Source organism: Eupeodes corollae, chromosome 1 (assembly GCF_945859685.1).
Source record: "Eupeodes corollae chromosome 1, idEupCoro1.1, whole genome shotgun sequence".
NCBI classification, from domain to species: Eukaryota; Metazoa; Arthropoda; class Insecta; order Diptera; family Syrphidae; genus Eupeodes; species Eupeodes corollae.
This window is the reverse complement of record NC_079147.1, coordinates 49,535,523-49,552,273: the sequence shown is the minus strand read 5'-3', so window position 1 is coordinate 49,552,273 and position 16,751 is coordinate 49,535,523. Positions and strand designations below refer to the sequence as shown.

The window sequence follows — 16,751 nt, the reverse complement described above, 5'->3', positions numbered from 1 at the left end:
AGATGATGTTAATAATATGAACAAATTAGGTGGCTTAACAGGTCCTAGTGACTTGCAACTCTAAACCATTCTTCTGTGCGAGTAATGTCAAGGAGAGAATCTGAAGAGCTAATTTAAGATATCAACTATCCTTGGTGGATTTTGTCAACTCATCGCAAGAGACAGTACCAGTTAAAAAAGATATTGTTTGCAGAGGCAATGATTGAACCCAAGTCATCTGGCATGGCAGTTATTTACGAAGTACACATCACGCTAATATGGTATAAGTTTAAATTCTTAAAAGAAAATTGTGGTGTATAAGTACTTTTTTTTACAATGTTGTATATGTAATTCTTTTTCTTAATTTCGAATTTTGTGAAAGCAAAATTGTGTGTATTAATTTCGTTTAATTTTTGTTCTTATAATTACTTTGCTAGATAGATATTTATTATAATTGTATAGATATACTTTACGAGAAAATTGTTTATTAGTTTAATATTAAAGCTGCATTGAGAAAACAAGTACTTTTGGCAAGACTTTACTGTCGATTAAAATGCTCCTATTTAAACAGCGTCTTAATTTTCCACTTTATTTTTTTATTTAATTAATACATGAGTTCATTAATTTTTTTTTACACACAGTAATTCCCAAGGAATGAATGCAAATCAAAATGTATTTATAATAATTTAAATGTATTTTTGTTAATTAGGTTTTTAGTCGAAAACAATTTTTACCAATTTTATTAACATTTTTATAATTTTCTTTTTATATAAACATATTTATCAGAAGAATTCAATTAATTTGAAGTCAATATCCTTTATTATTCACGAGATAACTAGAACCGAAAATCGATTTTTACCAATTTTGTGAATTATTTTTTATAGATAATTTTGTATGAAATTTTTCACCTAACTGTTGGATATTTATTCAAAATTTTCCAAATGTCGAAAACAATATTATCTATGAGATAAAATTAATTAAAAGTCATTTTTTTTAATTTTCGAAAAAATATTTAAGTCGAAAGTAAATTTTTACCAACTTTTATTATTGTTTTTTTTTTGTAAAAAAACTGTCAATGTGATTTTTCTCAACATATTACCAGATTTCGAAAACGTTATTTTTCGTTGCATACAATTATGTTGGAAATAAAATCATTTTGTGTTCATAAAATGTTCAAGGAGACTATTATTTTGTTTTCAGTTCTTTTTTAATTTAGAAATAGAACCGTTAGTTGGATTTTTTTTCAAAAATATATTTGTTTGGTATCACGTAACAATATATAAAAAGAAGCTATGATGCGATCCACACTGATAACTTCCCATCCCGTCTGTCGATTTGTCTTGCTTAAAAGTTTGTCTATATGTACTCGTATCAGTTTTTACCAAATTTGCGTACTATTTTTTGTAGATTTTATTTTCTATGAAAAAACAGACTGTTGGATTTTTATATAAAAGTTACTGAATATCGAAAACAATATTTTCTGTAAAATACAATAAGTTTGAAGCCAATATTTTTAGTTTTTGAAAAGCTATTTGAGTTACCTAGTTTTAGTATTGTTTTTTTTTAGAGTTTTATTTCCTTGTAAAAAAACTGTGAATTCGATTTTTTTCAAAATTTGATCGAATGTTGAAAACGATATTTTTTATAAGATCAAATTAGTAAGAATCCAATATTTCAAATTTTTGAAAAGATATTTGAGTAGAAAATCAATTTTTACCAACTTTTGTTAAATTTTTTTAGGTTTTTAATTTTTTGTACAAAAACTGTCATTTCGATGTTTTTCAAAATTTTACAGAATGTTGATAACAATATTTTTTGAAAGAAAAAAGTAGTTTATAGACAATATCTACAATTTTTGAAGAAATATTTGAGTCGAAACTCAATTTTACCTACTTTTATACATTTTTTTTAGATTTTTATTTTTTGTAAAAAAACTGTCCATTCCATTTTTCTAAAAATTTGTCCTAATGTTGAAAACAATGTTTCTTATAAGCAAAAAATAGTAAGAAGCTATTATCGCAAAGTTTTAAAGAGGTATTTGAGTTGAAAATCAATTTTTACCAACTTTTATTAATTTTGTTTAGGTTTTTATTTTTTTTTTTAAACTGTCATTTCGATTTTTCTCAAAATTTTACCACATGTCAAAAACATTATTCTTCGTTGGACACAATTGGTTTGGAGATGAAATCATATTTAAGTCTCAAAATTTTGGAGGTGACAAATTTTTTTGATTTGTAAAAAACGCTTGCAAATTATTGAATTTAATTATCAAAATGCGTGCTCTGTAAAGAAAGTTTATCGCGCGCTTCTTCCTTTTTATGGTCAGTTTAATCGATTCACTGAAGCAGCTATTCGAGCTAAAATTTCGAACCAAATTTACATTGTTGGACATTAAACCACCAACACGCTTACGTAGAAGAAAATATCGCAGCTGTATCAAGCTGTGTTAATGACGACCATCAATTACCGATTCGTCGTCGTTCACATCAACTTTGCCTCTGTTACTCAACAACATAGAAAATTTTACGGAAGGATTTAGGTGCATGAAGAAAAGGTCACACTTTGGTGCGGTTTATGGGCTGGTGACATAATTGGACCGCACTTCTGCAAAGATGATGCGAATCGTAACTAACTGTGAATAGTGAGCGCTACCGTGAGATGATATCCAACTTTTTTTTTGCCCAGAATGAAAAAGCTTGACTTGCATGATATGTGGTTTCAACAAGACCGTGCAAAATGCCACACAGCACGTGCAACAATTTACATATTGAGAAATGTGCTCGGTGAACATTTTATTCCACGTTCGGGACCGGTCAATTGGCCGCCTAGATCGTGCGATTTAACGCCTTTAGACTATTTTTTGTGGGGCTTTGTTAATGCTTATGTCTATAAGCCTGCTTCAATTAACGCATTGCATGACAAAATTGAAGCATTTATTCGTCAGAAAGTGGCCGAAATGCTGAAAAGAGAATGCAAAATTGGACTAAGCGGATGGACATTTTGAGGTGCAGTCAATACCAACATTTGAATGGAACAATCTTCAAACATTAAATTGTATGGATCGTACTAACGATTCAAATAAAGATTTTATGCATTTTTTTAATTTATGTATTTTTTTTAAACTTTCTTATAGCTTTTAAGAAATCACCCTCTTTAAAATTTAATTCTAGTCGCTAGCGTTACTGGTTTGTGAGATATTTAAGGTTAACCAAAATTTTTAATTTTCTTTTAAATTGATAAAAAACAACTCAATTTTCTTAAGAGTTCTTTCTGCATTATTATCTGTTTAACAAAGTTTATTTGATTTCGATATCTTTATCTCAAAAAACTCTTAAGCTGTAGACGAGGAAAATACTTCCCGATTGTACGGACGAACGAACGTACGTACATCCATCTCTCTAAAAATATTTTATTTAGACTCTAGGGACCCTGAAACGTCGAGAAACGTCAACATTTTCAATTCGAAAAATCAGACCGATTCCAATATATTCCTATGGGAAGTTAAAAATTCTGAAACCATTACATCTTATTTATGAAAAACTAGCAAACTTGTACTTTAAAATAGTTTCGAATCAAATAAGTTCAATTGTAAGATTCTATGAGGTTGTTATTTAGGTTCCATTCTTTGTACCTATATTATTTATAATCAATTAAGTGTTTATGTAAAAGCACGGTAAGATCATCATTAGTGTAAACGATGTCGCAACATTCAAAACTGTTTCAAATATTCATGATTGTAAAGAATTCTATTGCGATCTCTGTAATTATCCACTTCTTAACGTTGATGATAATGTTAAATTGTTAAACTATGAGTTTTTCAAAAGAGGTTTCTACAATTTCTTTTAATTATTTATTTGACTACATATAACTATAAGTGATGGCAAACTTGAATTTAAGTAGTAAGTTAATTTAATAACTAATAAATCTAATTCAGTTTTTGGTTAACTAAGAATTTGAATAACATTTGTTTGACGAATTCGAGTGTAAATGTTTTAAGACTAACAACTTTAAAGTCTTTAAACTGTTGATATGCAAAGTCTTAATAGTAGACTTTCTAATTTATTTATTCTTAAATTAATACATACAAATAATTTTTCTAATGTTTTGTATAAACTATAATATTCCTCAAGAAATCAGATTAATTTGAGTGTTTCCCAAACTATTGGAATTTTGATGGAAAAGTTATAGTACATTTTTTTAAATTTCTTGCAACCTAACTCTGCTGAGAACTGTTCTTTTCACATATTTCTTATAAAATGTTCATTCTTCAAGTCTTAGCATTTTCTAAAAAAAGTTCGATAAACACCATTTAGAATTCAGTACATTGATATTGTCTTTTTGGGTTTTGCATTGGACACTAAATGAAAGCCAAAGATATGGCATATGTTGTTTTTTAAATAAATACAAATTCAAATCCGTACCCACGTTTAAAAAACCCTGTATATTTAGAGCTCCTATACCTATAAAATAAAGTAAACACAAAAATTCTAAAATCTAGATTACTTTTTTTGGAAACACAATCGAGTGATTTTTCTAATTCCTATCTGGTAAGCCTCAAAAGACAAATAAATGTTCCCATTTAAATGCTTTTTTTGAAGTTGACGAAATCAAATAAATCACTCGATGAATACACGACAAATTCAACAATGTCCACCAACTAACAATTCAAAAGAAGAACGTTCCCATTTTGATCGATTTCCATTACATATATTTTTTTTGTCTGCGTTTTTGGCTGATTGTGGGATGTAAATAATATTCAAGGACGATAAGGACGAACGACGATACCCAAAAGTATCGTTTCTTCCTCTACAGTTAATGGGTGACAATGCTCGTATTCGTGCACATACATACATTCATACGTAAATATAGTCACAGATCGCAGTCGATTTTTAATTTATCTACCTTTGGGCATTCGCGTGTATCGTCAGTGAAATTGCAATACAAATACCAATATATATGTACATAGTGGCGTTATGGCAGCATTGGCAACAACGACATCATACATCTCCAAACAAATTGGAAAACAAAATGTAAACATAAACAAATAAAAAACCAACAACAAAAACGATTTTTTCTTACCTGTCCAAGTGGAAAGCAGCAATCTCTGCATTGTGCCTCTCGTAATCCGTAAAGTAGAAGTGATTCGGCAAGGTCTGTTGATCCCTCGGGAATCTGAATTTAAAAATAAAAATTAAAAAATATACTCGTAGGGATATGTACAGTGTACACTGTACAGAGTTCACACAATCAATACGATAAAAATAATATAAATCTAGATACAAATATTAACATCGAAAATAAAGGATAAACAAAAAAGAAAATCAAAATGAAAAGGAAGAAGAATTAAATGTATTTTACTTGAAACATGCACAAAAATTAAATGAATGGAATCCATATTCATTCATTATAAAGTATTTATATGTATGTAGTAAGGTTGGGGGATGGAAAAAAATGGATAATCCTGGCATTCGAAAATGTTAATTCTGTGTTCAATAACAGAATACGTCAATCGAATACTTTAAGTGAATGTATACTGTAGGTATATTTGTGTTGGTGAATATCCTTTTTAAATATGTATAATCAAGCTATTTCTGAAAGAGGACATCGTTTAAAAGGAATGCGGTGTTTGATTAATGAAAAGGATTTGTTTGCTTTTCACTTATACATAAATATACAACTATTACGTCTTTCTTACCTCATTGGCTTCATAAGCGACTTCATGTCAGTTGAATATTCAATGACTAATTTCAACTGAGTGCCACCGTCTTTTTGATCTGAAAATAAAGTTTAAAACAAATTATTAGTATCTTTATATATTTCAAGGTGTTATAACGGCAAAAATGAGCATGCAGGAAAAATCGAGCACTTGATTTCGTACGTTCATCCGAAATATCATCAAAATATCTATCAACGTAAAGAAGTTATCTTCAACACCTAATTTAGTAAAAATTTAAACATTTTATGTTTTTATTTGAAGACTATTCAGAAATTCAATCGAATGTTGGGCCTTTCAAAACAAGTTGAATTCTTCTTGGAATTTCATTATTCTTGAAATTTTTCAGTGAAAAAAATGTTTTTCCTGTAAATATCGATCTTAATTTTCTATCATTTTAATGTTTTCTTATTTTATCTGTAAGATAAAATGTGAACAAAAGTAAAACAATTTTTAATCGATACAATTTACAATAGATAAAAATTCTGTGAAATTCGTTTTTTTTTTTGTTATAAGAGAACAGCGTTGAATAAATTGGCAAAGTGAAAAAGAGTGTTAATTTGGTACAAAAAGAGGCTGGGATGCGACCCACACTGATAACTTCCCATACCATCTGTCGATTTGACTTGCTTACCTAAATATTTGTAGGTTTTCATGTTGGGTTAAAAAAATTGTCAGTTGAATTATCCTTAAAAATTTTAAAATTACCAACAATATATTTCATATCAAGAAATCATTTAGTTTGAAATCTAGTTTTGTTAAATAGATTTTTAGTCAAAAACAAATGTTTACCAATTTTAGTAGCATTAATGATTATTCGTTTTCTGCTGATTATTTGGTAATGAACTCAATATCGTCTTATCAGCCGGTGTGTGTTTTGCGACCGCAAGGTACAAGTTCTATGTTGAGAGTTGTTTTCGACGCCTCAAGTCGAACATCTTCGCACCTATCACTGAATGACATTTTGATGGTTGGGCCAACCATTCAAGAGGAGCTATTTTCGACGATGCTCCGTTAAAGTACACACAAATATGCTATTACGGCTGATATTACAAAAATGTGCCGGCAAGTTCTTGTTGCGGAAGAGCACACGAATTACCAGCTCATAGTGTGGAGGCAGCATCCGTCCCAACCATTGCAAATCTTTCGCTTAAACACTGTAACGTATGGTACGTCTCCAGCGCCATTTTTAGCGATACGGTGTTTAAAAATGTTGGGCGATGCTAACGAATCTTCTTTCCTCACGGGGTCAGATATAAGTGGAAGAGATTTTTACGTTGATGATCTCTTAACTTGTGCTGATAATCTTGAAACCCTTAAAATAATGAAATTCGAGATTCAAGAAATCCTCACAAAAGGAGGGTTTCAATTAGCTAAATGGTTTTCAAATCATCCAGAGTATCTAAATAAGGATAGTTCTGAAAAATCAATTCATTTTTATGATTCAGATTTCACAAAAACTTTGGGAATGTGTTGGCACCCTAAAGAAGATACATTCAGCTTCAATTTGGACAATAATTTTCATGATCAACGAGCTACTAAGAGAAACATATTATCAGTTTCCGCTCGTCTTTTCGATCCTCTTGGTTTGTTATGCCCCATAGTAACCAAAGCCAAAATATTATTGCAAGAGCTTTGGGTTGCAAAGATTGAATGGGATAAGTCGATTCCATTGCGCCTTGATACAACTTGGCAAAATTTCAAAACCAATTTATCTCATCTTGGCGAGATTTCCAAGATTAGTCGAAACTCATTCGAACGCAAAAATTCAAGTTCATGGGTTTGCCGATGCTTCGACTAGATCTTACGGTTGTTATATTTACATCCGAAGACAAAGAACAGCCGGTATCAAGTCGACGCTATTAACTGAAAAGTCTAGGGTGGCCCCTTTGAAAACGAAATCGATCCCTCGATTAGAACTTTGCGCAGCGCATACTCTTGCTAAGCTATGGACAAGAGTAGAGGCAATGTTGAGTCTTGACGTCGACCAAGTTATTTTCTGGACCGATTCCGAAATAACTCTGCATTGGATAAAAACACATCCATCTACGCTTGCAACCTTTGTTGCAAATCGTGTGTCCGACATCCAAGAGTGGACACAAAAAGTATCATAGAGACATGTACCAACAAAACAAAATCCAGCAGACATTCTGTCAAGAGGCTGTAACGTTGAAGAAATCAATGCTTCAATTTGGTTCAAAGGTCCACAGTTCTTATTAAACGAACAATCATCGTGGCCGGTCAATTCGCATTTTGAACTGTCTCCAGAAGATGAAGCTTTAGAGAAACGAAAAACAAACACGGCAGTAGAAAAACCTCGAACTAAACTTCTAGAATTTATAGAAGAAGAATCCTTATATAACGACCTTATTACTACGTTAGCTTATATAATGCGATTTTTTAAAATATCTAATAACAAAACAAAAAGAACATTTGAAGAATTGCCAACGGCAAAAGAAAGAAACTTGGCGTTTCTAAGAATAGTTGGAATCGTCCAAAGTTATGAATTCCCTGAAGAAATTGAAAAACTTCGTAGGAAAATAACTCTTCAAAATAGTTTTCAAAAACTTAATCCGTTTATTCATGAATTTCAAGATAACGAATTTTCATTTTCGCTGATTCGTGTAGGTGGCAGTCTTTTTCACGCCCCAATTGAATATGGTACAAAATTCTCGCTTTTGTTAACCAAAAAAACAAAAATTCACCATTTGTAAAAACGTACTTAACGTATTTGCATCGACAAAATTGCCATGCTGGACCTCAAGCTGTGGTGGCATTGCTTCGTGAAAAGATTTGGCTAATAAATGTAAAAGAAGCTTGCCAAAAGGTTGTGCGACAATGTATAAATTTTTTTAAGTACAAACCAAAATTACTCACACAAATAACCGGCGGATCGATTGCGAGCGCAACGACCGTTCTTAGTATTGTGAGTAGATTTCTGTGGCGAAGTACACAACATCCTTAAAATTCGTGGCCGGTCACCCAATAAAACTTATATTTGCGTCTTTGTTTGTTTCGCCTCCAAAGGTACGCGGCAGAGGAAGGCTTCAACTTCGCCTTGATACCGCCCAGGGCACCGCATTTCGGAGGTCTATGAAAAGCGGCGGTGAAAGCGGCGAAAACGCTGTTACAACGTACCGTGGGCAACGCACTTCTCACAACAGAAGAGCTGCTCACCGTAGTCATCGAGGTCGAGGGAATCCTCAATTCAAGGCCAATCGCACCGCTAAGAGCAAACCCCAACGACGGAGAAGCCCTCACCCCAGCGCATCTATTAATCGGCAGCAGCTTACGATCGCTGCCCCCAGAACCAGTTCTGGAACGGCAAACGGGCTGCTTGAAAAGATGGCAGCTTCTATGCTGGCTCAAGCAGCAGTTCTGGCTGAAGTGGTCCAAGGAGTATCTGCTTGGCCTACAAGCGCGATCCAAGTGGGTACAGGAGCAGCCCAATCTCGTCGTCGGCAAAGTAGTTCTTATCCACGAGGACAACTCGCCTCCTCAGCGGTGGAAGACAAGACGAGTTATAGGGGTCGTCGAAGGGCAGGACGGCAAGGTCAGGGTCGCCGACGTCAAAACATCAAGTGGTGTACTCAGATGCCCATCGTCAAACTGGTCCCACTTCCCGATGAAGAATATTTAAGCCTGCAGCCTTTCAACGTGGCCGGTGTTTCGTTAGTACGAAACTTTATAAAATTTATTTTAAATCTTAAATATTGAATTTAACTTAAAAGTAAAATACATTTATATCAGTTAAAAAATTGCACTATTGTGAACTGAATTGTATGAATTGTAAACTGTATTGGTATAAATTTCAAACTTCCCGCCCATCCGGCCATATTTTATTTAAAATTTAAAATAAAGAAGAAAAAGGAAAAGAAAATGAAATGAAATAAAACCATTCCACACGAGTTGACTTTAATCCGCATATTTTCGCTTGATTTTAAATTCTTTTAATTTGCGAAGTTATTTAACAGCTCAAGTAAGAGCTAATTTACAAAAAAGCTTGTTAAATTTTCACTTTACTTAAAGGACAAGAATCAAACACCTTTTATTCTAGTAAAACTCATGGTTTTACATTTTGTCTACATTAAAAACGAGACGACTATTATTGCACCATTCCCGGAATAATATTAAGTCTTCTTGCAAGGGAAGACAGTTAGATGTAGAGTTGATTTTTTTTGGAAATTTTAATGTCATTAGCATAATATAATATTAGGAAAGACAAATTTTGTATGATCGAAACCAAATCATTAATAAATAAAACAAATAAAATTGGACCAATATGGCTACCATCTGGAACACTATAGAATTCACAACAAATGAAATTAAACACTCAAATAGTGAACTTGAACACTTTTAACTAGTGAATCTTTTAGGTGACCACAATTCTAGTATAAATACTAATATATTCTCTTTGTTGCTCATTCTTTTCCCCTTTTATGTCAAAATATATCTTAAGATAGTTTGCTATGCACATGGTATGAAAACTGTTTTAAAATTTGTATTTTTCTTTGATAAACGACTCTTTCCTTTAACCACATAAAATGAGTAATTTATTAATAACGCAATTGAATCCATATTACCTATTAATTATTGTTATGTTTTTTTATTATTATAAAGAATGCGTTGTGGTCATTATACTTAAGAGTCTTTCTAAACCATCACTTACTAACCATACGTTTGGTATTATTTTATATCAAAAACAAAAGTTGAAGTGGTTTCGAATTGATTTCCTTTGTGCGGAATTAATTGAGGGGTAGCTATATCAAGAAAGTTATAACAACGTATAATATCAGCTGCAACGTCAATTTTAAGAACTTGTGTACCATTTACGCTACATATCAATTTAACAGAGTATTTTTAAAGAAACTCCATAAAAATGCTCTAAAGAAAGGGAAACATTTTGAATTTAGAACTTACATTTTTTTTATGTAAAATCGCTTCCTATAATAGCAAACCTCCAAATCTATCTACTAAACTGTCGCAAAAGATGATTCTGACTTCAATCAAGTCAATCTTCCTGAAAAACCAGACGCAAGGAATCCACCTTAATTGTTTCACTAGTGTTAAAATCCATTCTTTCAAAAGGTGTGTATTCAAGTGACTAAGCGTGATTAGAAAAGCTACCAATTAGCTTCTAACACACTCATTACACACATAACATGAAACTTTTGACATACATCAGAAATTCCAATAACACTAACCCCCGATATAACAAGCTTTAGAGAGGTAAAACAAATTAGAAGCCTCAGTGCCGCAAATCTCTTGCCAATGAATTTCTGTAATCCCTATACTATAGTAGCTATAATAAAATCGAAAAGTAAAAAACCAGGTGTGCTAGAGGCACTAAACCAACCTATAGCCTACCAAAACCCGCTATAAGCACAAATAAGTTCTGCTTGAAAGGTATGTTGAACATTGATGCCCATGCCCAGCCCATACCCTTACTCAGACCCAGAACAGCCCATACCTTTTATGAATTGTGTCTGGAAAATGCTTACAAAAGATATGAGCAACGAGCAAAGGAATGCAAACAATTTAAATAATAGGGGTAAATGCAAAATGGTTGTACCTATGATGGAGCTGATGATGATATACAAACGTAGATGATAAAGGGAAAAAGAGGTTAGTTGGAAGGAAGGTACGAGGTACGAGCATAGTTTTGTTGAAGGCTTACACGAGCATATACTTACATACGTGGCGAATTGGTAAATTGGCCATGTCGCGTATGACGGCATCCACAACTGTGTCGTTCTCAGGATAAAGCTCTTTCTTTGATATCGCCAGTTGGAATTTTTCCAAGTTCGTTGCATTTTTGCTGAAATGGCAGAAAGAAAAAAAACATGTTATGAAAGAATGAGTATAAACATTTTTAAAAAAGGTTTATCAAAAATAAAAAGAGCGAAATCAAAAATAAAGAAAACCTTTAAACTCTGTGCGAGCACGACAGGCAAATTAGAATGGGGGCTAAAATCGTCCTTTTCTATTTTTCCTTTCACACGAGCACAGCACAGCGCACACATATGATTTTTTGAAACCTTATAAGAAAAAAAGGTCCTTTCTTTCCCGAATTCGTATCAAATCATCGAGAAAATCAGAAACAAGACTTGAGAGACGTGACGGAGGGTAGATCGAGAGGAATAAAAAAGAGGACACGTGGAAAATTGAAATGTCGACGACAAGCTTTTTTTGCAGCAAACAGTTTCAATTTCAGTTACGCTTTAGCTTCAAGGCAAAGGCACATATCACACACAGCCAGCACCAGCGTATAGAGAAACAATGGATTTCGTATATTTAAACCAAATCAAGTGTTTGATTTGCCTTTGATTTGTAAAATGTGACATGGATTTAAACCACAATTTTTCCAACAGGGTTGTTATACAAAATTCAAAACTTTTCAAATTGCCCTCCCCAAAGATAAATTGTAAGGTGAGTAATAGTATAGAGGGTTTAATTTGCATCTTACTTAATAAATATACAAAAAGAAAATGTACGTACTTGCAATTTTCATTCTTGAAATATTTTTCATATGAAAATTCTAAGAGATGTTTCCAAATAGCAAAATATCATATGATGCATTGTAACGTGATGCCGAATTAATATAAAGGCGCCTGTTGAGGTCGTTCATTATTTCAAATATCTTGGAGTTCTGCTGTATTACAGTCTTAATGCTTTAAATTACGTTAAAGAAAAAGCAACGAAGCCAAAGTAGCTCTAAACTTGATGTGGCCTAAGTTTTACTCTAACCAAAAAATCGATCTTAAATGAAAATATCGTGTTTTTCAAGCAACTGTGAACTGCTGCATGTGCCACGGTACCTAAGTTTTTAGACATTTATAACTGGACGAGTTTGAAGCCCTGCAAAGATATTTCTTCAAGCGCTTGTTCAGGTTGCCTTCTTCAACGCCCAATTATGCTACAAATGTAGAGTCTGGCATTACAAACCTTGAAACCAACTCAGACTACGTATTGAAAGTTATGAGGAGGGATAAAAGAAGCATTCACAAATCCATGATGTTAAGGTTTATACAAACCAATGCCTTCCCTTTTAAGGAACGGAAGCAGATAGCTTATTCAAATGGCAGTAATCAATTGTTTTTGGAGTTCAATTTGAATCAATGATGAACATATCTTCAGTGAACATCTTTTAAGAGCCTCAACAACATTATTAAGAGATGTGTATAGAAACTTCAACCTTAATTTCAGTAACGAGTTTTCTTTTGAGGCTTTTATTTACATACTTAGAAATACTGAATCTTAACTCAATGCCGCATCGAACTGATCTTCCACAAATCTTAGAATACATTTTTTACAACATTTTTAGTTAACAATTAAAAAAAAGTTGGTCCTATTTCTAAAAATAATATGGTCTTATTTTACTTTTTCAATTTGCTTCTGAAAATTGGCTAATTTTGTATTTGCAAAGTGCAATAAGGCCAATTTTTTAAAGTTGACCCTATTTCAAGGCACCAGCTTTATTAAAAACCTTAAAAAGTTGGTAATCGTTCGTTTTTTGGAAGTAATCAGCCTTTTTTTATATCTAACTAATGAACTTTCAAAAAACAAATAAAAGCTGGTAAAAATATTTTACTCAATGATCCTGAGAACAAAGTAAGAAGGCGTTGCATAAGAAGTTCTAGAGGAGAATTGTTGGCATCTTATGTAAGGAAGGACGGAGACGTTACAATCGATTGAATTTACTTAAAAGCTAATATTGTGAGAAAAATTAAGCTCGGTAGCAGCCATTGGGTTGGCCACCTAGCTCATATGAGTGAAGTAGTACATTTTATGGTAAACGACTGCGTGGCAGTCCATCCTTACACTAGAGGGATGGCGTAGACCAGGACACTCGAAGCTTTATAGAGTGCAACTGGATGGCGTGAGATCGAGATCGCGATAAATGCAGAAACTTGTTTTGTGAGGCCAGGACCAAAACCCGGTTATGGAGCCGATGATAATTATGATGACAAAGAAGGATATTGACTTCAAAATTGTTTAATCCCATAGATTTATCGCTGTTAGCATTTTGTACGTTTCAAGACATTTAAAGAGAGTGTTTGATACATAAATCACTTAAGTTTTGATTGCATACTCTTTCGAGTCATTTTAATAAAACAATAAACCTGTTCAAAGAAACATAGTTTCAAAATGTTGAGCTAGCACCCATGGACAGTTATTAAGATATTTAACCAAAATTATGTTTTCCACTGAAAAATATTTTGTATAGCAACCCTGCTCCGCTTTTGATTTTGTGAGTTTGCGATGCACGCAATGAAAAACACTTTCCTATTGGCACTGGTTGGAAGTGGTTTTTATGATATTTAACTTAGTTTTCTACTCCTCTGTCTCTTTTTCTCACTTCCCTCCTCTCGTTTTTTGTTTCTTTAGGTCTCTGTATTTTCGCTATTTGATTTGATTTTGTTGTCAAATTGGTAAAACGTGCTGGGTTTAATTTAATGGAAGAGACCATATTATTATTATTATATTCTACATACATTTATACCTCTCTGATCTCTCTCCCTGTTTTGGATCCCCTTTGTTTTATGTAATAAGTAATTTATTTTTGTTTTCGAAAGAACTATTTTGTGGCTGCAGGTGGCATCTATTGTGTTTTTGAAAAGTTTTTATATTGTTCTTGTTTTTTTGTAGAAAACGCAAATTATAGAAAAATTGAAAAAAAAAAACATAATACTCATATTTGGAAATAAAAAATGGAATGAGGCGGAAACGGTTGGTTTGTTTGTTTTCCGATTGAATTTTTATTACAGAAGTATTAAAGAAAAGAGCAGTACTGAGTTCTTTTATTTGTAGTTTTTTATTTTAACTTCCCATTATTTCAATTTTGTTTTTTTTTCGAACGAAGACATATTTGACTTTATGTTTATTTAAAGGAGGGAATTCTGCCTGTTTTTGAACAGAACTTTTTTTTGACGTTTTTAATGAAGGAAGCAGATGTACCTTTACATCAAAAACATGTACTACCTTACCTACATCAAAACGATAGTTTTCAAATCGAGGTAACTGACATATTGATTGGTAAATAATTTATAAGTTATCTATAGTTTTGAAAGTTCAAGATGTTTACACTAAACATGGTTTGTATTTTTAAAGTCATAAGGCTATAATATTCTAAAAGCCATACTTTGTAACGAAATTGGTAGAGTTTGAAATGTTACCCTGTTGGAAAACACGGTATAAATAAATCAAAGCAAAATTCATGTTTCAATTAACATTTGTTTGAATTTACGAGTATATAGAAAGATCAGATTAAACTAAACTTTATAAGGCCAAGATGATTTCGAAACGAGACAAAGAAGTCATTTTGCGATTTCAGAATTATGAAAATGAGAGGAGACTAATAATATTCTGGTCTGGTCTCGTCCCATTACCAGCCGTTAAAGGTCTTCCATAAGAGCAAATGTTCTATATACAAATCTAGTTGAACTTCAAAATGGGATTTTGCATATTTTTTTCAAATAATTTGAGGTGATTACAATTCAATAATTTGTTTTTGAATTTCTTATGTTCTGAGCTGACTTTCAAAACAAAACTATTTGATATTTTTGATCTGCGCAAGAAAATTTGTAATCAGAAATTATTTTGGCTACATCACCAAAGTTCATTTTCAAGGTGAAAATAAAAATAGGAGGACGACCTGTTTCAAGCAGCAGCATGTAATTATGTTGATTTTGGTAATCTAAATAGTTTTTTAAGAAGAGCCGTTGCAGTTTTTCAACCTCATCATACTGCTGATATCCCCACCTGACATTCTTATGTCATTATAGTTCTCAGACCCGCATGAAACACTCTAAATTTGACACCATGTGCAACATTTGTGTCCCTAAACAAGTTTTGCCAGGTTGAGTTTATAGCAGATAACGATTTCTTCAGTTTACTTTGAAAGTGTTTCTTAGAGTTAAGTTGGGGTGTGAGAATCATTCCCAAGTAAGTAAATTCATTCACAACTTCAATATTTTTACCATTTAAAAAACACTTTTCATTTCAACTGTGTCGTCCTATTCCTGATCTTAATATCATATCTTTCGATTTTGACATTTACAGCACTTATCTAGCCTATTTATCATGATCTAAAGACTTTCTGGGGAGACTTCAAACAAAACGACATCATCAGCATATAAAATAAAAAAAGAGGATGGAATACGACCCACAATGATAACTTCCCATCCCGTCTGTCGATTTGTCTTGCTTAAAAGTTTGTCTATATGTATTTTTACCAAATTTGCGCACTATTTTTTGTAGATTTAATTTTTTATGAAAAAAACGGACTGTTGGATTTTTATATAAAAATTACTGAATATTGAAAACAATATTTTCTGTGAAATAAAATAATTTGAAGCCAATATTTTTAATTTTTGAAAAGCTATTTGAGCCGAAAGTAAATTTTTACCAAGTTTTATACATTTTTTTTCAGGTATTTATTTTTTGTAAAAAAACTGTCAATTCGATTTTCTCAAAATTTGTCCTAATGTTGAAAACAATATTTCTTATAAGAAAAAAATAGTTAGAATTAGAACCTATTATATCAGTTTTTAAAAAAATTGTCAATTCGATTTTTTTCAAACTTTAACTGAATTTTGACAACAAGATGTTTTGAAAGATAAAATTAATTTAAAGGCAATATCTAAAAGTTTTGAAAATCAATTTTTACCAACTTTTATACATTTTTTTTTTAAGTTTTTATTTTTTGTAAAAAAAACTGTCAATTAGATTTTTCTCAAAATTTTATCAGATGTCAAAAACATTATTCTTCGCTGCACAAAATTGTTTTAGAGATGAAATCATATTTCAGTCGTTCAGTTTTTTTTTCAGTTTTATTGATTTATAAAAAAAACCGTTATATTGATTTTTTTCAAAAAATATACTTCTTTGAGATCACGTTACAATATATTATATAAAATTTAATTCAAGTGTCTAGCGTTTTTGGTTCTTAAGATATTTAGTGTTAACCAAAATTTTCACCTTTTTTTCAAACTGCTATGGTAAAAAACCACCCACGCAATTGTCTTGAGAGCCCTTTCTGCATCTTTCTGCCTTATTA

The 16,751-nt window shown here is 31.9% G+C and overlaps 1 protein-coding gene across 2 annotated transcripts in view; it reads right to left on the bottom strand.

The window, feature by feature from the left end:
- LOC129941525 (extracellular serine/threonine protein CG31145) overlaps positions 1-16,751 on the bottom strand; it is a 137,277-nt gene that overhangs the window by 45,369 nt on the left and 75,157 nt on the right. For both annotated transcript variants that reach the window (XR_008780877.1, XM_056050196.1), the window contains exons 4-6: positions 11,386-11,510; positions 5,675-5,753; positions 5,059-5,151 (exon numbers count right to left, since the gene is read on the bottom strand). Coding sequence is in view for 1 of the 2 variants with exons in the window: in XM_056050196.1 (XP_055906171.1) it covers positions 5,059-5,151; positions 5,675-5,753; positions 11,386-11,510 (297 nt within the window). In the remaining variant the exon portion in view is untranslated. The remainder of the gene's footprint in view (positions 1-5,058; positions 5,152-5,674; positions 5,754-11,385; positions 11,511-16,751) is intronic.